Genomic DNA, 22,933 nt, shown 5'->3' on the forward strand with positions numbered 1-22,933 from the left:
AAGAAAATGGTCTATTTCATTCTGTGAACCAATTCCATAATTCTTTCTCTGGATATGGAAGGCATTTTTCCTCAAGAGTCCCATTGGGAATTTTTAATCCTTGCATTGTAATGAAGTTCTAAGTCTACCAGAGAAAATCCTCACACACTGTGGTTGTTGCTGTGTACAAAGTTCTCCTGGTTCTGCTCCTTTCACTCAGCATCAGTTCATACAAGTCTTTCCAGGCCTCTCTGAAGTCTTCCTGTTCATCATTTCTTATGTCACAATAGCATTCCATTACATTCATATGCCACAATTTATTCAGCCATTCTCCAATTGGTGGGCATCCCTTTGATTTCCAGTTTTTGGCCACCACCAAGAGTGCTGCTATAAATATTTTTGTACTCTTTCCCATTTTTATGATCTCTTGGGTCTTCTAGATCTTTACGATCTAGAAGTGGTATTGCTGGATCAAAGACTGAGCTCCTAATTTTTAAAAGCACTTCACTAAAGTTCTTTAAAATGTGCAGGAGATAATATAAAGAAATAAAGATAAGGAAGAACTTTTAAAACAAACATACTGAATTCAGTATATACTTAAATTCTGCATAATGAGATGAAGTTTCATATGTAGCATGTTTTCGTTGTTTGCATGCTTAAATATTGATAATAGTTTGTCAAATTCAAAATAATAAATTTATAAAAATATTAAAAATAAAATCTTACCCTGGAATTTATAAAAATCAACTTCACAATGACAATATAGGGGATATCTGGCTAGACATTACTTGAGTAGAAAAGTTCTTAGGGTTTTAGTATATTGGAAGTTCAGCATGAATTATGTTATATATATTTTTATTCATCTTTTGGCATATTTCTTGCCCATCCCCCAACACTGCACTTGACCCCAAGAATGTAATCCATTTGAAGTTAGCATCCATTTCTTTTTTCTTCTTCTAGCAGCTGGCCTGGCAATACTGAGTAATGCAAGCTCAACTAGTTATCACTATTTCTCACAGTACAGTAATATTTCATAGCATTCATGTGCCACAATTTGCTCAGCCATTCCTCAATTGATCAGTATCCTGCTCATTTCTGGTTCTTTGCTACAACAAAAAATATTGTGAGAAATACAGACATGAATATTCATCCCCATATATTTACATAGGAGTCCTTTCTTTCTTCTATCCCTTTAAGGATAAAAGATACCTAGCATTGCAAGTTCAGTACTTTTTTCAATAGTTCCTAATTAATTGTTCTTCAGGGTAGAAAAAGCTGATACAAACTTTAGCCATATTAAGAGAATCATCATATCTTAAATCAGGGAGGTTATAGTTTCATTGGATTCTACCATAGTTAAACAATATTCTTACCTAGAAGATTGAGTTCATTATAAGTTGCTCCATTTTAGGAAGGATATTGTTTAACTGGAGAGTGTCCTGAGGACAACCAGAAGAGTGTGAGAGCTCATATTGGTAAGAAGGAGAGATTTAACTGAAGGAATTAGGACTTTTTATCCTAGAGAAGAGATGAAATATTGGGAACCTGATAGATTTCTTCAAGTATTTAAAGAGTGTCCCATTAGACAAGAATTGCACTTATTTTCCTCTACTGAGAGGATGTGATTCATGACAATATGGGGAAGATACAAAAATGCTAATGTAGATGAGTGTAGGGGAATTTCCTGACAATTATAACTATTGAAAAGTAAAAGACTGTTATGGTAAGTCATATTAGAAGTTATAGTTTCACTCTTTCTAGAAATATCTAAGCAAAAATTTGATCCCCATTGGTTGGATACCTCATAAGACAGGTTTCATAGGTAGGTATGGATTGAACAAAATGACTTCTGTGATTCTTTCCAACTCTGAGATGCTATACATGCATACAGTGACAAACCAAGAGAGTATTGCTTTGACATATAAAGTTATTTTTGAAGAAACATTTCTAAAATTTCACACTTTTTGGTAGCGTCAGGCATCTAGAATGTTTAATCTGTTATTTATATTTCAAAATCTGAATTTGCTTCAGAGAACTTTTACTAGTAGTAGAAAATGAGGACCTTAAAAGAAGCTCTACCACACTAGTTTGTTTTTCATATCACATTTTTCCTGGATGCAAGAATGTGTTTTGCTATGTTAATTCATTTGCAAGCTACATTTTTGGCATGACTTTTTAAATTCCTTGAAAAATGTCTTTTATAAAACTAGAAGAATGTAGTCATTAGAAAAAAAAAACCCTCCTCTACCTTTTTTTTTTTTTTTATAAAGCATGCATAATAGCAGTTTAAATGAGAGTATAAAATTCTTAGTGGCTGTATGGACTCATTAAAATGTTTCCCAACTCAGATTTGCATGTTTATAGATTCTATTAAACCCTGCCAGGATTTATCATCAAAATCTGAGATTTGATGCTGAAGGCTCATCCCAGTGTACTTCAAGGATGCCATGGAAATCGCAGCTCAGAGGTCCTTTGAGCTACCTTCTAACAGCCTCCAAGCCGTACAACAAACACAAAAATTCAGGCACGGGTTATCAAAAATACAATTCCCATTAATAGTAAAAGAAATATCTATGTTGTAGAATAGCATGAAGTGAGGTATGAAGTTGACATTTTTCTTTTTATTGAATGGTTCTAGCCCTTTAATGTGTTCCTTGGTCTTTCTGTATTTGTCAGGTTTATTTAAAGTCCCTCCCAATTCACTTGGACTATTTTATGAAAGCAGCTCTGGGAAACTTAGAGAGGTAGCACCTATTAACATTAATAACACTCTTAAGGCAAACTCTCCCACTTCAGGCACAATGTTAATCTCTTTCTGCAGTTATTGTTTTGGTGAATAGTTAGATAATATTGAATCCTTTTCTTTAAAAAAAAAATGTCAAATTTTATTTTTCAATAAGAGCATGCCAATTAATTGTATATAACCAAACAGCACAATTGTTAGGCTTGAAGCAGAGATATATCTTTTTTAATGAATGAATTTTTTCCCTAGATCATTGGTTAGTATGTTGTTCTTACATCATTCTTTCTTTTCCCAATGTGGTTTGTAGGTACAGCACTTGTTGTCCAGTGGGACCATGTACATCTCCAGGATAATTACAACCTAGGCAGTTTCACTTTCCAGGCTACCCTCCTCAATGATGGGCGGATCATTTTTGGATACAAAGAAGTAAGTGGAACAAAATGCATTCTTCTCCCTATCCCCATCGCCAAATTTTGTATTCTCATTCTCTCCCTCCCTCCCTCTCCCTCTCCTTCCCTCCCTTCCTCTCTCTTTCTCTCTTTCTCCCTCTCCCTCTCTCCCTTCCTCTCCCCCCCCACACACTTTAATTCTATGTTTCAGAATTTTCTCCTGTCTTTCTGTTGACTCTTTTTCTTTAAAGTCCATAAAATTGAATCATTCTTACACTAAATACAAACTACATTTTTTTAAAAATTCCTTTCCTGTATTATACTCCAAAAGTAAATCCCTATTTTCAGTATAATGGCTATAGAATGTATGATGTGGAAACCACCTTTTAGCTCTTTGGTCATAACATATGAATTTAACTGGACTCTAATGATCAGATTCTGGTTGTCAATATTTCATTTGTTTCCTGTAAAAGTAAAGGGTTTACTGACTTGGGCTTGCCCACATGACCAATTGAAATATTTAACAAAGAAATGCCTTTCTTTGTCTTCTTGTTTTTTATTACCAAAAGGTCAATTTTTGGTCCTAGGGATTCTTGTAAAATCCCATGTTTCAAAGTATGAAAGAAAATATGAAAAAATGGCTATAGACCTTGTAGTAACCATAAGTACAAACCTTCATAGCAACGTTAATTGGAGATTTAAGTTGAACTTAAGGGAGAAAATATAATATTAATATGTTCATATGTAGCTGTCTCTGTGTTAGACGAAAGCAATAAAAGAGACAATGTGTTATTTTGGGGTAGGGGAAGCAAGATACTGGCCCCTGTGAGGTTCATCCTTCACAATAACAGATGGGACTTGATTCATTGATGAAACAAACGACAGAATTAATGGACTATTTTTTATCATAACCTAATAGAAATGACCCTGAGCTTAGAGTCCAAAGATTTCAATTGAAGTCCTGGCTCCTCTTATTATTAACTGTGTGAACTAGAAGAATTACTTAAAATTTCTGCAACTCAATTTCCCTATCTGAGAAATAGCACTAATACTTGCATTACCTGTTGCACAGGATTCTTGTGAAGGTTGAAAGAATGATATACAGTGGATTAAAGCATTATGCAAGCATAATGTAATAAATTATAGAATTATGAGCTAGTCTATCTATACATGCACATATATAACACATATATACGGACACATACAGATATATTCATAAATTCCAGTTTATATTTATGTATATATATGAACTGCATTTATATGTATGCACATGTGTGCATATATGTGTGTATATGAAACATGTATATACGCATATATACACACATATCCATATTCGTATATCCTCCTCTATCTATTTATCTACCTACATGACAAAATAGATGGAGTGTAAAACTCAGTCTTTGCCATAAGTTAAAGCTTAACGTTATGGAACTTTCAGATTGGAAAATGTAATGATGTATTGACAGTTTGGGATGCTATAAATAATCTCCATTGAGATTGTAGGATATTGGAGATAATAATTGTAGATAATAATAACAGAAGATTAAATTCCAGGACCATAAAACTCGGAGGAATGTTGCTGACATAGAATAATCATAATCATCCCACTACAATCATGGCTTTCCAAAAATTTTCTTTGCCAGAAATTTTCAACTTGATCTGCCAAAGTAGCATTTATCCTTTTTGGGACTATTTTAGTTTCATGATGGAAAGTTTGCTAGATGGGAGAGTCATCCTACTTGGTCTTGGGAGGTAAAACTTGGACCAATAGTTGGAAATTGCAGGCATGTAAATTTGAGAATTCCTTGCAATTGGAAACTGTCCAAAATAGAATGCTATACCTGAGCCAAGAAGAAGTTCCTTAAGTGGTCACTGATTATTGTTGTGAATGCTATCAGTGAGATCCATGACTTCTTCTGTCCCTGTTTTATGATTCTGTACTACTAGTCAGTGAGAAAATAAAATTTAATATAAACCAACTTTTTTAGACTGCATATAGTTGAGAAAAGAAAGGAAAATATTTAAAATTGAAAATGATCACTTTTGGAAAGATTCGTAATTTGTAGGAGCAATCTTTTCAGCTTCAATCTTCTCAGTAGTACTGAGTGGTTTCTTTTTTCTCATTTTTAAAAAAGTTGTATTATAGATTCAAATACCAGAACACAAATACAGAATAGAGGGGAAAATATACCCAAAATAAGAAAAGAATAAAAATGCATGTCATTTGCATAGCAGAACATAGGAGAGGATTCAAAATATGTAATGATAAATTTTCATTTCAAGAAACCCTGTATGATAAATATCGCACAATTTGTTGAGAGCTGTCCTTTCCTTTGCTTCTTTGTAAGTTTTCTTTTCTTCTCTGCTATGCAAGACTCAGTGATTTCCACAGAAAATAACCATTGTGTGACTTTTACATATATATGTTGCATTACTTGTCAAGTACATGTGGGATGGTACAATATAAAAAGCACTTGTTCTCTAGTCAAGGAGAACTGAGTTGAGATCTCATTATGGATTTTTATTAGCTGTGTGGTCTTAGGAAAGCTACTTCTCTGTGTCTCAGGTTCCTCACCAGTAAAATAGAGGTTAAACATGATGACATTTGAGGTTATTTCCAGTTCTAAATCATTGATTCTGTAATTCTTCATTTTCATCTAAACATATAATTAGTCCAAGTGTTATCATAGCTAGCTAAGTGGTAGGGTGGATACCAGAGTCAAGATGACCTTCGTTCAAATCTGGTTTTGGATATTTACCAGCTGTATAACTCTGAGCAAGTCACTTAACCTCTGCTTGCGTCAGTTACCTCCACTGTAAGATGGTGATAATGATAGCACCTCCTTGGAAAGTGTGAGGAACACATGAGATAATGTTTGTGAAATGCTTAACACAATGCCTAGCACATAGTAGGGGCTTAAGTAATGCTTATTCTTTACCTGCTTTCCCTTCTCCATTTGGGAGGAAAGGAAATGTGACATTGTGGAAAGAGAATCTGCTTTAGAGTCAAGAAAACATGGGTCAAATCCTGCTTTTTACTTAACTTACTTAACTATCTGTGTAACCATAGAAAACATATGACCTTTCAGTGCCCCAGTCAGCTAAGAGTGGAAGTTACAAATATGTTCCTGATCTGTATTGGTTTCAGGGCTAAGGAACCTGTGGCCTCAAGGCCACATGTGGTCTTCTAGATCCTTGGGTGCGGTCTTTTTACCAAGTGCAAGTTTTACAGAACAAATCCTTTCATTAAATGGATTTGTTCTATGAATTCTGGATTCAGTCAAAGGGCCGTTTTTGAGGACCACATGTGGTCTCAAGGCTGCAGGTTTCCCCACCCCTGGAGCATTTTTGAGAAGAGGAACTCCTTATACTGATAAAAATGGCAACTCCTGTAAAAAAAGAAAAATTTAAGGGAAAAAGGGTACATCCAGCAGAATGAATCCATCGATTGCTAGCTTTTGAAAACAATCTAACATGTTTCATGCAGAGATTAAAGACTGGCAGTGATCGTTTTGGAATGGAAACTATTCTTTTTCTTTACTTCTTAGCTACAATGGTAAGACTCGACATCTACATCCAGGGTCAGCATGATCTGAAGTTTTAAAACATAATAACTTTAAGCTTTATCAAAACGTAGTTTCGTATAGTAACTATGGCCTTAGTCTGATTTCTGTTATCAAAATGTTGTCATCTTTATTTACCCTGTTCCCAAGAAGTTTCTCCCATGGCAGATTAATAGGTTAGTATTTCTGTTTTCCCTTTGTTGTGGGTTTAGCATTTTCCAAGTAAAATACTAGTCTGCTTTTATCAAAAGCAATTTTCCATTGTGGTTTTCCTGTATTTTGTCATGTGGTATTAAGTGGATGTGCAGAGAGGATATTTTCTTGATTTTTTTTGGCTCTCTTCTCTTGCTGTATATCTCCCCTTTGCACTTAAAGTCCCACCAGAAGTAATCTGACTGTGTCTTTCATCTCACATGCCTTAACTCACTTTGAACAAGAAAATCATTTTATCTTCAGTTGATCTGTGTTGTTATTACTGGAGGTTAATGATTTCCTTCTATTTGAAAATTCTACGTAGATGTTTTAGGGGGGAAAAGACAAGATTACATTTGGGTTACTAGGGGAATTTAATTATTTTGAATATATAGATACCATTATTACTCTTGATCTGGAGAGTAAAGGAGAAGTGTGGTACCAAGATAAAGATAATATGAAGCATTCTCTACTTTGCACTTAACTATCAGGTTGAATTCTTACAACAAAGGTGCTTATTTGGGGCCACAATATATATTCATGATAAAAGGTTATAGAAGACTAACATGATTTCCTTTTATTAGTCAACATTATGCCAGTCTGCTGATTACTACACAGCAGTATTGTCCAAGATTTTATACCTGAATTTAAGCAAAGTTTTTTTTGATGAAGTCTATTATGATCAGTGGACGTGATAAAGATGGATGAGCTGGAGGATCTCGTAGTCAGGCATAGCTGGGATCGGCAGAAACTCTGTAACCTCAGTTAATGTTTTGATTAATCAACTGTATTAAATAAACCATTAATGCAATTATCATGGCTACTATGCTTTCTGGGTCTCTATTTAGATTAGGATTTGCTTCTATTTCTCTCCTTACCCATATCTCAACCCCCTCAAATTAGTGAAAGATATGGTTGAAGAACTTTGCCTGTACGTGTTTTCACTTTCTCCTCCAAATAATTTGGTGTTGAAAATTAATATGATGTCCAATAGCATTAAAAAAGTAAGTTGAATGAATAGAGGTCGAGTAGTGGTGTTTAACACAGAGGAATTTCTTCAGTGGTGTACACAGATCCCTGTGCTTTGCCTTGCTTTATCCAACATGCCCCTTAGTGACTTCGATAAAGATATATGTGAACTTAGCGAATCTGTGGATTCAACAAACCTCATTAAGACTCTTTGTTGTGTGGAGCATTGTACCAGGCCTCAACAACCCTAAAATTTAGTTAAAATCTAGCCCCTGGTCTCATGAAGACTGCAGTTTTGCCAAGGAAAGGGATCTAGGCAATCAATCAATTAATCTGATAAAGTGAATGAAAAACAAAATGTCTTGTTAGGTCTTAGGGCCTAGAATTTTATTGAGAGGAGAATAAATGAAAGGCTTTTGAATGATGTAATTCTTTAGTTTGCATTTAAAGGATATGAGCAGTGAATACAAAATCTTATTTTGTTTATTGTTGACTTTAGAAGAGATTGTGAATTGGTCGAGTAGAATGCAACATCAAAGACTTTCTTCTAGCAGGTTATCTTCCATGCATCTATTATAGAAAGGCTGGAATGATAAACTAAATTTAATAAGATAAATTTAATAGACAACAGTACTAGAAGAGACAAGCTAAATTGTAACTGACACTTAAAGAAAAAGACTTGGTAAGTAACCAGTAGTAAATTGTAGACTCAAGTTGAGTTAACAGTTTATGTGAGTGCCCTCTAAAGCTAGTGTGATTTCTGGGTGCATCATTATTAATATCCTATTCAGATATATTGTGTTTGGGGTCTTGTCAGACCAGAGTGTGATGTTCCATTGAAGATGGTACATTTAGGAGGGATATTTTCATAGAACTGTTAAAGGCAGATCCTATGAGAAATAGTTGAAGAAAATGTGTATGTTTACATTGGAAAAAGAAGTCTCAGGACAAAATGTCATAATCTTTCAAATATGTGAAGATCTATCATGTGATATAGGGATTTAGAGTCATTTTGTGTGCCTTCATAGGCAGAGCCTTCAGAGGGCAGAAATGGACCAAGAGGAAGTAGAGTTGTTGTTACCTAAAAAGATCTTATAATTTATTTTATCCCCAAGTGGAATGGGTTTCTTGAGAAGCAAGGAGTTCTTTAGCCCTGATATTCAAACAGAGACTAGGTGACATAGCGTTGAGGGGATTCCTGCTTCAAGCATTTGAAGGATAGGGTTTGAGGAATAGTATATTTTTTTTTCTTTTGAGGGATAATAGAGTTAGATTGAATGACCTCTGATTACTTCTAACTCCAGTGTTTATGATTTCATGTGATGGAATCATCATTATACCATTAGTCTCATTTTATTAATAAAAAAAGAGATGCAGGGCTTTAGATCCAGAATATTAATTAGTGCTATAAGCAGGGCTAGAATTTTGGTGTCTTGACTCCAAGTCCAGTGGTTGCTGATCTTCTTGGTATTTATTCATTTCCCATTTGCCCTCACTAGTAGATCAGTCTTAGAGTTGCTCTTGTCATGGGAAGGTAGTTGATGCCCTACGGGAATGTCTTTCTCACTTTTTTCTCACCTAATGACTCAATTGGGTGAGAAATCTCATCCGTACACAGGAAGTTGTTTGTTTTTTCAGTTGTAGAGCTAACCAGACAAGGTGAAAATAGAACAACTAGGTTGAAAAATGATTATAAGTACATTTCCTTCTTCTTCTGTCACAGACACAATGTTCTGCAATCCAGTACCAAATACTTAAAAACTGGGTGAAAAAATGTATTATGAAAGGACTTCTATTCAGCAAAATAATGGAGGTGCTTACTTCTGAAATGAGGGTGGTTTTATCTCTCAGAGACAACAGATAAAATGTAAATTCCTTACTCTTACCATCTGGTTCTATTTTACCATTCTGGGCTATTTCTAGTTACTCTCTTTCACATGCTTTGTATTGCAGAAAAAAATCGAAAGATTCCTATTCTCTAATATTGTCTTTCTTAGTCTTGTCTCTGAGAATGTTGGCACATGATCCATTATCAATGTGGGCTTAAATCTATACTAGCTGTATAGCATTGAGAAAGTCACGAAATTCTTTCTATGCCTCAGTTTCTACATCTTCAAAGTGATTTGATGGCCACTGAAATACCTAGTAGGTTCGAAGGTATGATTCAATTGGTCTATAATCTTGTATTTCCTCCTGTTAAGACTTTTCCTTCTTCAGTTAAGTGCACCCTCCTTCATGAAGCTTCCCCTGATGCACTCAGCCAGAAATGAGTTCCTTCTTCAGATCTCTCACACCAGTCTCATACCACTCAATCTATCTCTCTCTCTCTCTCTCTCTCTCACACACACACACACACACACACACACACACACACACACACACACATACACACACACACACAGTGTGTTTAATCAAATTTTAACTTTTATTATAATTCTGTATATGCTTTGTACAATTCATGTATTTATGTCCTCTCTTTCACTGGGTTTTGAGGGATAGTATTTTTGGGTTGCTTTGGAAAATGAGCTTATGTTCACATAGCAGTGTCATTTTGTTCATCATTATATCTCTCATTTCTTTCCCAATGTGAACATAGGAAGCACATATTAAAAAAGAGTCTGTATAGTAAGATTGGTTAAAGTACTAATTTTAATATCAGAAGATCTATATTCGGATCTCAGATCTGACACAATTTACCTGTGAGACTCTGGCAAGGCAGTAGTTTGAGTCTCAGTTTCTTTTACCATTAAATGGGGCAGTGATCATATTTGTTCCCTATTTTAGGAGGGTCATTGGAAGGAAATGTTTTATTTTTCTAGCCACTTACATATGAGTTCTTTGCATCAGAAGACTATTAAGGGAGGTGTTCTGCATTAGAGAAATATTAACTTGGTTGCTGGTAGTTATAATAATTCTTAATATTAATAATGAATGATTATTGAATTTAGGAATTGAATGAAACATTAGTTTGGAGAGACCAAGACCAAGTCACAGATTCCTAGTTAGAAAAATAGTGATGTAAGTTATTGATGCAAATTTAGTTTCCTGTTGTCTTTATATGGTTTATTTCAGTAGGTTACAATTTTTCTTTACCATTTTGCATGTCAGTTTCTCCCAATGACACTGAGTCTCTCATGCTCCGTTGCTGGAGATCTGTTTCCACCCACATCCTTTAATTATGGTGTACAGAATGCTACCCTACTGGGATTCTCTAAATGAGAAAATCAGGGGTTCCCCCAGGAACTGCTGTCATTGCTCTTTTCCATCCTGTCTTCCTTAGAGCGTATAAGCTTTGTAAGTCACTGCTGTGCTGACTTGTTACACCAGAAAGAAAACAGCAAATTAGTCTTAGATAACTGATCTAAATTGAGACTGCTCAGGAGACATCAGCCTCTTCATTCACTGTATGTAGTTTCCAGTATGTTCATTGAGTATTTGTTGTACGGGCTGATGTTATTTACAAGGGAATTCAAAGATTAAAAATAATTATAGGGTATTATCTAAGAGAAAAATCCAGTTACCTGTAACGATTTCTTTCTGAGTGTGGAAAGCTTATATCTGTATATAAAGGGGGACAGTATAGGGACAATTTACATTTTATAATGAGATCTGGGCTTAATTCCTGGCCATACAACCTAAAACCTTATGTGACCTTGGATAGGTAAATCTCATACTCTCTGAGTCCTAGATTATTGATCTGAAAAGGATATAATGAACAACCTTGACACAGTGGATAAAAAGTCCTTTATAGTCAAGAGGAGCTGGGTTCAGCTCTTGAACACTGGATTCAACTCAATGTGATCATAGGTAATGAATGCCAATAGGCAATTCTCTAATATCATTATATGCAGTGAGTTTCATGATTTACATCAATGGAGGAAGTGTCCACACTTGGAACTTTGCTAGGGTTGGAAGCTCAATTCCAGGTGGACAGTCTCAGGCGGGTAAAGGTGGGAACTTCTAAATCTTAGAGTTCTCACGAGACCCTCCCAGGAAACGACTGGGAATCGAGGTGAACCGAGCTATCTCGTGTATTTCCACCTCTTCCTGTGAGAGGCGTGATGGGAGAGAGCTCTCCCCGCCCTCGAGATTGTCCCGGATCTGGGCACACTATTGTTATCTAACAGCACGGTATTCAGATGCAAACTATGCTGCTGGTTTAAGTAGGATCAGGAAAGCCTGAAAGTTCTCTTGGGCGGAGGGGCGCGGAGCGGTGAGGACAACAAGGCTCCGCTTTTCCTCTCTCTTCTCTCCCCTCCCCCTCTCTCCCCGCTTGTACTTCTACTTCCAATCTCTTATTGTAAGATCTTTGCCTCCTTGGGAGATTCTTCACTCCCTCCTAAGGAAGAATTCCCCTGCACTTGTAACCAGACCCTGAAATAAAGCTCAACCCTTGTTCGACTCTGGAACGTCCTTTCTCTCATACGAGCATCCTGTTTGGCCAACCGAAGACCTCCGATAGAGGTAAGGTAAGTCTCGGATAGCCCACAGGCCTCTAGGCCTGGCAGAACTTCATCACAGAACAAGCCCTTCCAAAAAACATTAAAGAAGAATGGAGGAATTGTGCTTCAATTAGATCATGTTTACGACACTGCAAATACAAAGCACTACCTACACACTAGTCTTTCATGAGGTTATTTTGAAGAAGAATATTAGCTCTAGGCAGATGTATTTTCTGAAATCAAGTGAGGAATAACCCAAGGATGGAGGGATAAGGTCTTTTTCATCTGTTGTTCTACATCTGTGATCTCACTAATACAGGGAATTTCCCCTACCAATGCAGATGAGGAACGTGTCTGTAATTGATCATCTATAACTGATTATCTAGCAGCACTTCTTAAGATGTGCTGAAGGGGTTGCAAGTGGAAAAAGTTTAAGAAGCCCTGATCTAAAAGAGTTGTATACTGAGGGGCAACACTAAAAGTTAAGGGACTTCTTAATTTGCCAGAGACAGGACATGAAGCCAAGCCTTCCTGACTCCAAGGCCTCCTTTAGACTATGACACACAGACTTTTAGGGTAAGGGCAAGGAGAAAGCAAATGTGGGCAGTTACCATTGGTATCTCAAGGAGGTTACTTACATAGCCACCGTACATTTAGATACAGTCACTCTAGAGTGTGATGGCCTTGGTTACAAGGAAAGATCTAAGGAGAAGAAAATATTTCAGGAAGCAAAGAGAGGGCTCCCTAGCTCCTTAACCTCATGTTCAAGATCTGCTACAAGGCTGGTTCTACCCAGAATAAGCCTGAACACATACAGCAAGCCCTGCCATGTAGTATGTGTTGTAGTCAAACAACTTGCTGCATCCTCGACATTCTTAGTTTTCTCTTGCAGCTATGGTGTTTTCAAGGTTTCAAGGTTTCCCCATGCCTAGAATTTCTTCCCTTGCCCTTTATTTTGGATTTCTACCATCGTTAAAGCCAAATTCCAATGCCACTTCTTTCGTGAAGCCTTTCTTAATCCCCTGAGTTAGGGAAGAGCTTCCCTTAGCTTGTGTCTGTCTGATTCAGTTATCATGTATCATTTTGTATTACAACCATAACCTTATGACACCTTCTACAGGAAGCACTGTCTAATCCCTCTTAATCCTAGTGTCTTCCCTCTATTGATTCTCTCCAGTTTATCCAATATATATAGCTTGTTTATAACTGGTGGTTTACATGTTATCTCTCTCATTCAGCTGTGAGTTCCTTGAAAGCCAGCAATGTGTCTTTGCCTTTCTTTATATCCCTAGTGCTTAGCACAGTCCCTGGCACATAGTAAGCCTGAAATATTTGTGTTGAACAAATGATTTACTGACCCTTTCTTGATACACTATCAGCTCCATGAGGGCAGAGTGTGTATCTTAGCTCTACAAGTAGGAGGTGCTTAATAAACGGTTGTTGGAATTTGATTTGGGGAGGAACACACAGGGAATTGGAAATGTATAAGGAATAAGAAGGAAAACAGAATAATTAATGTCAAAGAAAAGGGATTACTTCTTTGGGAATAAAGCCACCAGTCTCTATGTTCACCCTTCCTTCATGTGAAACTCGACTACTATAATTATGATCCAAGTAGTCATTCACTTCTAACTAGATTATGCTACCTGAACAAGAGATTATAGATAGTTTTTTATGCTTAGGTATTAGAAACAGTACAGTATGGTCCTATGTGATTCATATGTCTCAAGTTAACTGAAGCCAGTCAAGCAGATTCTTTTGGCAAGTATGCCTGCCCTAACAGCCAGGTTCTCTTAACTGTCTTTATGTGATGAACCCCAAAGGGTTAATGCTCTACCCAAATCAATGAAACAATAAATAATTTTTAAGCACCTACTAGATGCTAGGCATTGTGCTAAGTGCAAGGGATACAAAAAGAGTCAAAAGACAGTCCCTGCCCTTAAAGAGCTCACAATTTAATGGGAAAGCATAGAGAGTTTTATGTGCATTCAAATGTCAATGTCTGATTTTTTCATTGTAAATTCTAATAAGAAAGAATGACTGCTGCTCTCAGTATTCATTTTGGATATTAGTATTATGGAAACGCAAAGAAGAGGGCATCTGAGAGTCTGAAAAAGCTAAGCACTTATCTCAGACTATTGAGTTTGTATGACCTTCCACAAGTTACAATATCTCTAAACCTCAGTTTTTTCATCTGTAAATGAGGAGGTCCTAACAGTCCCCATACAAACAAATAGATGTGTTTGTAAAAAGTAGGTCCTGAGATGCTACAGTAACCAGGCATCAAATATTTCTGGAACTGTGTTTATTCTAGAACCAAGTTAAAGTACGAAGCCGGAATTGATAACAGTGCGTACACTACTGCTGGCAAGTATCACCTTTATAAAACCACTTTTTATTTGTAATTCCCATCTCTCTCTTTAATCTTTATATCTTCTAATAGAAATTCAGTAGCACTCTAATTATAACACCTTCCCCATCTCCTAAAGATTTCTCACATTTTTCAAGAACAGTGTTACTTCTTACTCTGTAAGCACTATTAGGCTGCTTTTCCTTTCTAATCTTAGACTTTTTGGAGTGATAAAGCGGGCCAAGTTAGAAACATATAGAAAAATTGTCTGATATTACTCTGTGACCAATAGAGGGAAGTAGAAGAAAAAGGCTATTGATTTCTTTTATTCCAAAGGGAGTTAGTCTCAACTTTTTCTGGTAATGAATACCATCTACTTCATTGGCAAATCTTTAAGGAGGTCATATTACAAAAAAATGTTGTGATTTGTTAAAGAAAATTGATTTTTAATCTGTCCTACAATTTAGTACTTAAGCCTAATGTTCCTTAGTCTCACCCACAGTATCTGTTGAATAAAATGTAATTAATAAATGATCTTTGCCAAATACCTGTAGTTATCTATGGTACCTTTCATTGATTTGGACATTTCTTTTTAACTTGATGATGCTTTCTCTTCATTATATTGTAATGACCCTTTATCTCATGTAATCGTTCAGGAAATATTATAAAAGTCGGACATGTACAATTCTCAGAATGTCTTGGCAGGCCAAAATAGTTCTCACAAAGAAAGGTACATTTACAAGGTTAAAAAAGGACTAATGTCCTCTTTAGTGTGTCATTTAGATGTTTTAAATAAAAGTAAAAATGTTCAATATTAGCGAAGTTTTGTGATATCATTGGTGTAATTGATCTTAGTCAGCTACTGCCTATCAGCCCTCAGTCTTAGGTAATTTTTGTGTTTTGCTTCTTCCTTTCAAGTGATTATGTTGCTAGAAATAATCATAGAAACCATGATGGTTTTGTGTTATCCATATAATGATACAATTTCCCCTCTTTTATTAGCTCACCTTCATTCTCCACAAATTTTATCTTCCCTAACTAAAACCACAACTCTTTTCCCTTTCCTTTTCATCTCAGAATATATTCTTTTTACTTGGCTGATATTAAAGTCATGGGGGAAGAGTTCCTTAAAACTACTTCTACTACCTCTTGCACTTCAAAATTCCCATCTTCTCACTCCCCTATCCTTTGACCTCAGACAAGGATTCTTTCTGTAATCTCCCTCCCATAGATTTTCAGTCTCTGTCTTGACACTACACTATACCCACTAACGTGAAAATATTTTATTATTCATGGAATAAATTTTTATTTGCCTTCATCTTAATTTTGAAAGTAAGTTGAAGGTTTTATATCTTTTATTCTTGACTAATGTGTGTATGCATGTCTACAATGCATGTATTTATGTGTGAATATAGAAACATATAAATCATTTAGCATAAATTATTTTCATTATAATTATTTTCAGTTGCTCTTTCCTTCCTATTCACCCTTTGTGGATCACTGATCCTCTATAAAAAGACTGAGGGGAAAGTTCTTGTCCTCTTACTAAATCTTAGCTGAAGGTACTTGAAACTTTTTCATCTTGCAAGTTATCATGGTAGGAGTTTGATAAATGAAGAAGGAAGTGATAAGAGGAGAAGCTAGAGGAAGAATAGACATTGCTTGTTGCTTTCAGGTTCTAGGCAGGATATACATCTTCATTTAAAACTTGGCTGATGTCCAGATAGGGAAAATATAAGGTTCCATATTTTTAGAGACCTTGACCTCAGACGCCGATATAAAAATGACTTGTTTCTTAGAGAGAATGAAGAAAATAACCTTGCCCTCTGAGATACTTTGTCTTGTCCAATTTTATCTCATATGGCAGTGTAGGTAAGAATCCCTTTTTTAAAGCAATGAATTTAATTTGTGAAGTTCAAATGTACCATTTTTTATAACAAAGAGTAGGGTCCAATCACTTCTAAGTTAAGTCTAGCACACCATAACCTTAACCTAGTCCCCAAACAGCTTTACCAGATAGAGAATACAATATGATACAAAAGCGCTCAAGAAAACAAAGATGTATTTAACAGCCAAATGCCCTGTCAGCATTTTGTCAAAATGTAATTTCCGAAAATGAAAACCTGTGATTCACTTGAAAGCACCTTTTTTCTTTTTTCACATTCATCATTTGTCTTTGACATTCTTTTAATTTTTTTTAAATTCCAAATTTTCTCTCTCCATCCCCCTCCCACATCTTTTGAGAAGGTAAGAAGTCTGATATCAATTATACATATGAAGTTATGCAAAATGCATCTCTATATAAACCATGTTGCAAAACAGCAAGAGAAAAAGAAAAAAATTAAAATATGCTTCAATTTGCACTCAAAGTTTATCAATTCTCTCTCTGGAGGTAGATAGCATTGTTTTTCATGAGTCCATTGGAACTGTTTTGGATCTTTGTATTAACCAGAGTTGTTAAGTCTTTTGCAGTTGCTGGTCATTACAATATTGCTGTTACTGTGCACAATGATCTCCTGCTTCTGTTGACTTCACTTTGCATCAATTCATATAGGTCTTCCCGTGTTTTATTTTTTTCCCTGAAACCATCCCCTCATCATTTCTCATAACATAGTTGTCCTCCAACACCATCATATGCCACAACTTGTTCAGCTATGCTCCGGTTGATGGACATCCCCTCAACTTTCAATTCTTTTCTATCCGAAAAGAGCAAGTACAAATATTTTTGTATATACAGATTCTTTTCTTTTTCCTATGATCTCTTTGGGGTACGTATCAAGCAGTGGCATTTCTGAGTCAATGAGTATGCACAGTTTTATAGTCCTTGGAGCCTAGTTCCAAATGGTTTTCCAGAAGGATTGAACCCATTCACAACTCTATCAGCAATGCATTAGCTCTCTATTTTCCCACATTCCCTCCAGAATTTGTCATTCTCCTTTTCTGTAGGGTTAGCAAATCTGATAGGTGTGACTTGTTTTAATTTGCATTTCTCTAACCAGTAGTGATTTAGAGCATTTTTACTCCATATGACTGTTATTGGCTCTAATTTCTTTTTCTGAAAACTGTCTCTTCATATCTTTTGACCATTGTTTCCATTAGAAAATGTCTATAGTTTTTTTTGTTTTTTTAAATGAATTTAACTCAGTTCTCTATATTGGGCTTTCATCAGAGAAACATGCTGTAAGAGTGTTGATATTATTTCATTGTCTCTGGTAACTGTATCAAAATGTAGTTGACCTGATTATCTCCTTTAATTACGTCTATTTTTATTTTTGCTTTGTCTGAATCATGATTGCTATTCCTGCCATTTTTATCTTGCCTGAAGCTTAATAGATTCTGTTCCAGCCCCTTTTTTTTCAAGTATTCATATTTCTAATTACATGTAAAATAAATTTTAACATTTTTTTTAAACTTTGAGTTGCAAGTTCTCTCCTTCCCTTCTTGCCCAATCCACTTCTGGAGATGGTAGGCAATCTTAGATTATACATGTGCTGTAATGGAAAATATATTTCCATATTAGTCATATTGTGAAAGAAAACAAAGATTCCCCCAAACACACACACACACACACACACACACACACACACACACACACACACTAAAAATAGTATGCTTTAATCTGCACTTAGACTTCATCAGTTCTTTACCTGATGGGTGGATAGCATTTTCATTATAAATTCTTCAGAATTGCCTCGGATCTTCACATTGCTGAGAATAGTTAAGTCATTCACAGATGATCATCATACAATATTGCTGTTACTATGCACAGTAGTCATCTGGTTCTACTTACTGCACTTTGTCTCAGATCATACAAGCCTTTCTATTACCCTCAGAAAGCCTACTTTCATCATTTCTTACAGTTTTCTGTAACATCATATACCACACCTTGTTTAGCCATTCCCCATTTGATAGGCATCCCTTCAATTTATAGTTCTTTGCCATCACTAAAAAATGTGCTATAAATATTTTTGTACATATAGGTCCCTTTCCTTTTTTATCTCTTTGTGATACTGAGCTTAACAGAGGTATTGCTTGGCCAAACGCTATGCACAGTTTTGTGGTATTTTTGACATTATTGCAAATTGTCCTCCAGAATTGTTGGTTAAGTTCACAATTCCACGAACAATGCATTAGTGTCCCATTTTTTTCTCAAACCCCCTCCAACATTTGTGATTTTCGTTTTCTGTTATTTTATTCAATGTATTAGCTCTGAGATGGTAATGCAGACTTCTTTTAATATGTATTTCTCTAATCAACAGTAATTAGAGCAGGTTTTTTTATATGACTATAGATAGCTTGACTTCTTCTGAAAACTGCCTGTCCATATCCTTTGATCATTTACCAATAGGAAAATGACTCATATTATTATAAATTTGAATCACTTCTTCATATATTTTAGAAATGAGACCTTTATCAGAGAAATTTACCAGAAACCCTTCCCCCCAGTTTTCTGTTTTCCTTCTAATCTTGACTTCATTGGTTTTGTTTCAGCAAAATCTATTTTTTTAATTTAATGTAATCAAAATTATCCATTTTGCATTTTGTAATTTCTCTATTATTTCTTTGCTCATAAATTCTTCCTTCATGCAAAGGTCTGATGAGTAAACCATTTCATGCTCCCCAAATTTACTTATGTTATCACCATTTATGTCTAAATCTTGTACACATTTTGACCTTATAAGGGTATATGGTGTGAATTGTTGGTCTATGTATAATTTCTGCTAAATTGCTTTCCAGTTTTCCCAGCATTTTTGTCAATTAGTGAATTATTGTCCCCAAATTCGGGATCTTTGTGTTTATCAAATATTAGATTACTATGGTCATTACCTGCTATGCATTATGTACCCAATCTATTCCACTGATCTACTACTCTATCTCTTACCCAGTACCAGATTATTTTGATGATTACTGCTTTGTAATACCTTTGGGGAGGGCAGCTTGTGGCATAAAAAATAGAATACGGGTCCTGGAGTCATCTTCATGAGTTCTAATCTGGCCTCAGACATTTATTAGCCATGTGACCCTAAACAAGTCATTTTCCCTGTTTTCCTTAGTTTCTCGTCTGTATAATTAGCTGGATAAGAAAATGATAAATCACTCTAGTATCTTTGCCAAGAAAACTCCAAATGGGGTCATGAAATTGAAAATGACCTAGCAACAACAAACTCAATGAAATTTAGAACTGCTCCACCATCTTTCTTCAATTTTTTCATTACTTCCCTTGGTATTATTGACTTTTGTCTTCCAGAGAAATTTTCTTATTATTTTTCTAGCTCTGCAAAGTAAATTTTGGTAATTTGGTATGGCGCTGAATAAATGAATTGATTTAGGCAGAATTTCATTTTTTATATTGGTTTGGCTTGCCCATTAACAATTAATAGTTTTCCATTTGTTCATATCAAACTTTATTTGTGTGAAAAATGTTTTGTAATCATGTTCAAATAGTTGTAAGATTTGTCTTGGCAGGTAGATCCACAAATATTGTATGTTATCTACAATTATTTTAAATGGAATTTCTCTATCTCTTGTAGTTGGACATTGTTGTTAATATATAACAATGCTGAGGATTTATGTGGATTTATGACCTGCAACTTTGCTAAAGTTGTTAGTTATTTCAAATATTTTTAAAAATTGATTCTCTGGTGTTCTTTGCCTATACCATCATATTATCAGCAAAGAGTGACAGTTTTGTTTCCTCATGGCCTGTTCTAATTTCTTCAACTTCTTCTTCTTGTCTTATTGCTTATACCTAGAATTTCTACTATGATAATGAATACAAGTGATGATAATATCCATTCACTTCTTTTTTCACTATGTATCTCACGCTATTTCTATTATAAACAACATCTTGTTGGATTTTGGTTTCTTATCTATTCCGCTTCTGTTTTATGGAGAAATTCGTCCCATTCACAGTTTTACGATTTGGCCAATTCTGTCTCTTAAGGTTTTGTTTTCTTTGGTATTTTTTGTTTCTTTTACCAAGCAATTCATTTTCTTTTCATAAAATTTTTCTTTGTTACTCTCATTTCTTTTCCTAATTTTTCCTCTATTACTTTTCTCTATTTCTTTAACTCTTCCAAGAATTCTTGTCTGATTTGTCTCCAATTAGCCTATTTCTTTGAAGCTTTGCTTGTCACTATTTTCATGTTCTCTTCTGAATTTTTCTTGATCGTCCTTGCCACAGTGGTAGCTTTTTATGGTCAGATTCATTTTGTTGTTTACTCATTTTTCCAGCCTGTTTCTTTACTTTGAACTTTGTGTTAATGCTGGGTCTGCTCCTCTGACAGTGAGGATTTTCTATTCCAAACTTTAGACCTTTTTGTGCTACTATTTTTGGAGTCTATTTGGAGCTTGGGCAAGTTTTGGGGGCTTCCAAGGTGATGTTATTCTGGGAGAAGTGTAGTGGCTGCCTCTCCTTCTCTGTGCTTTGTTCTTTAATTGGGAAGAACCCCTGCTCTCCTGCAGCTGCAAGCATTCATGTCCTTCTCTGCCCTGGAACGGAGGTCAGGGCTCCTGCTCCCTATAACTGACCAAAAGAGCTCCTCTCTGCCCTGAATTGTGACCTCCAACTGCCTATGGACGATGCAGTCAGCAAACAGTACCTGATCCTGAGCCCACTGTCAGCTCAACGTCTCCTGTAATATCTTTCTCATAACCTGTCCAATCCTCTCGTCCTCTGTGGGCTGAGAGTTATCTGCCTTCAAGGTCCACTGCTCATGTTGCTACTCTATTTGTTCCAGGTTGATCCCCACCCCAGTATCACAAACTTATTTTGCTAACCTCCTAAGTTGTCTTGGGCTGGAAAATGTCTCACCCCAACTTTTGTTGGCTGTGCCCCTCCAGAAATCAATTGAGTGTGTAATTTCAGTTTCTTTGGAGAGGAATGTTGTGAGAGTTGGCTGGGTTGTTGCCTCTCTTCTTCCATCTTGGCAGTTCTCTTTCAATAGACATTGTGAATTGACTAAGAGATCATACAATCATAGATCAAGAGTGGGAAGGGATTTCAGCAGTCTTCTAGAATATGCCCCCATTTTACAGATGAGGAAACTAAGGACCAGAGAAGTAAAATGATTTGCTCAAAGCCATAGTAGTAGTAAATGAGAATCTGTATTTGAACCCATATGGTACTAAAATACCTATAAAAATCACCAGATTTAGTTGGCTGTAGTGTTGTTGCTTCTACTGCTTTGCATGACATTATTTTTGAATTGGCACATAATTTGTATTGGGAACTATAATACCCATGCTGAGTTTCTCTGCAGCACATAATAGAGAACTGATCCTATAATGGAAACAAGTAAGTGTCATTTGCTTTTGAGGTGATGGGAGGACTGGTGGCAGAACTGAGAGAAAACATTTATTCCCTATAGCCTTGGCCACAAGCTTTTATCACATTACACTAGAAGAGAATTGGGAGCTTTAGGACTCATCTGCTTTCCTACAGAAAATACACCCCTCCCATAGAGAAAACATTTCCTGTTGTGACCTTGTGTTTGCTTCATCAGAAAATCAGTCATATATGTCATCTTTCTCCCATTCTTTTTATCACCTCTCTGCCTTAATTTCCTAATGCCTTCTAGCTATATCAGTGTCTTTCTGCTTATTTTTAAAAATTGTTTCATTATTCAAAAGGAATATCCTAAATATGTCATTGATACAGATGTTCTAAAATATAATAAAAAATAATTTATCAATCCAAGAATTGAGCAGTAAGAGAAAGCCTACGGAAGGACCTATTCTCAATGGTGGTGATATTGTCACTACTCTTTTTGTCATCTAATTAACATTACTTGAGATATCTGCTTATATTTATTTTAGATGAGTTTGTAGCCACAAAATATGATTGCAGGGGCCTTGTAATTGGTCTTCTTTTCTCAAATCTCTCACCATACCACTTTATTCTCTACATTGTTACTGAACTGATTTTCCTTAAGTATAAATCTGACCATGTCATTTCCCTACGCAATAAACTCCAGTGCCTCTAAGATGAAGTATAATCTCTTCTGTTCGCCTTTTGACGTCCTTCGTTATTAGTCCCCTACCTATCTTTCTAGGTTCAGTATATACATTATTGCCCTTCGTGTACTCCGTCATCAAGCTTAGCTGGCCATTTTTCTGTTACACATGTACAGTCCAATACACACCCCAATCATTTTCCGTCCCTATAGCTTGGTACTGGAATGTACTCCTTAATTACCTCCAAGTCAGAGAATTCCTTTCATCCTTCAAGAAACACCTCAAGCACCACTTTCTGAGCAAATCTTTTCCTTTTTATGGTGAATGAAAGAAGAAATGACCGAGGAAGC

The 22,933-nt window shown here is 35.7% G+C and overlaps 1 protein-coding gene across 2 annotated transcripts in view; it reads left to right on the forward strand.

The window, feature by feature from the left end:
• Positions 1-22,933, forward strand: part of PLXDC2 (plexin domain containing 2) — a 488,066-nt gene that overhangs the window by 349,352 nt on the left and 115,781 nt on the right. For both annotated transcript variants that reach the window (XM_072651664.1, XM_072651665.1), the window contains exon 6: positions 3,030-3,148. In XM_072651664.1, coding sequence (XP_072507765.1) covers positions 3,030-3,148 — 119 coding nt within the window. The remainder of the gene's footprint in view (positions 1-3,029; positions 3,149-22,933) is intronic.

Source organism: Notamacropus eugenii, chromosome 3 (assembly GCF_028372415.1).
Source record: "Notamacropus eugenii isolate mMacEug1 chromosome 3, mMacEug1.pri_v2, whole genome shotgun sequence".
In the NCBI taxonomy this organism is placed as follows: domain Eukaryota; kingdom Metazoa; phylum Chordata; class Mammalia; order Diprotodontia; family Macropodidae; genus Notamacropus; species Notamacropus eugenii.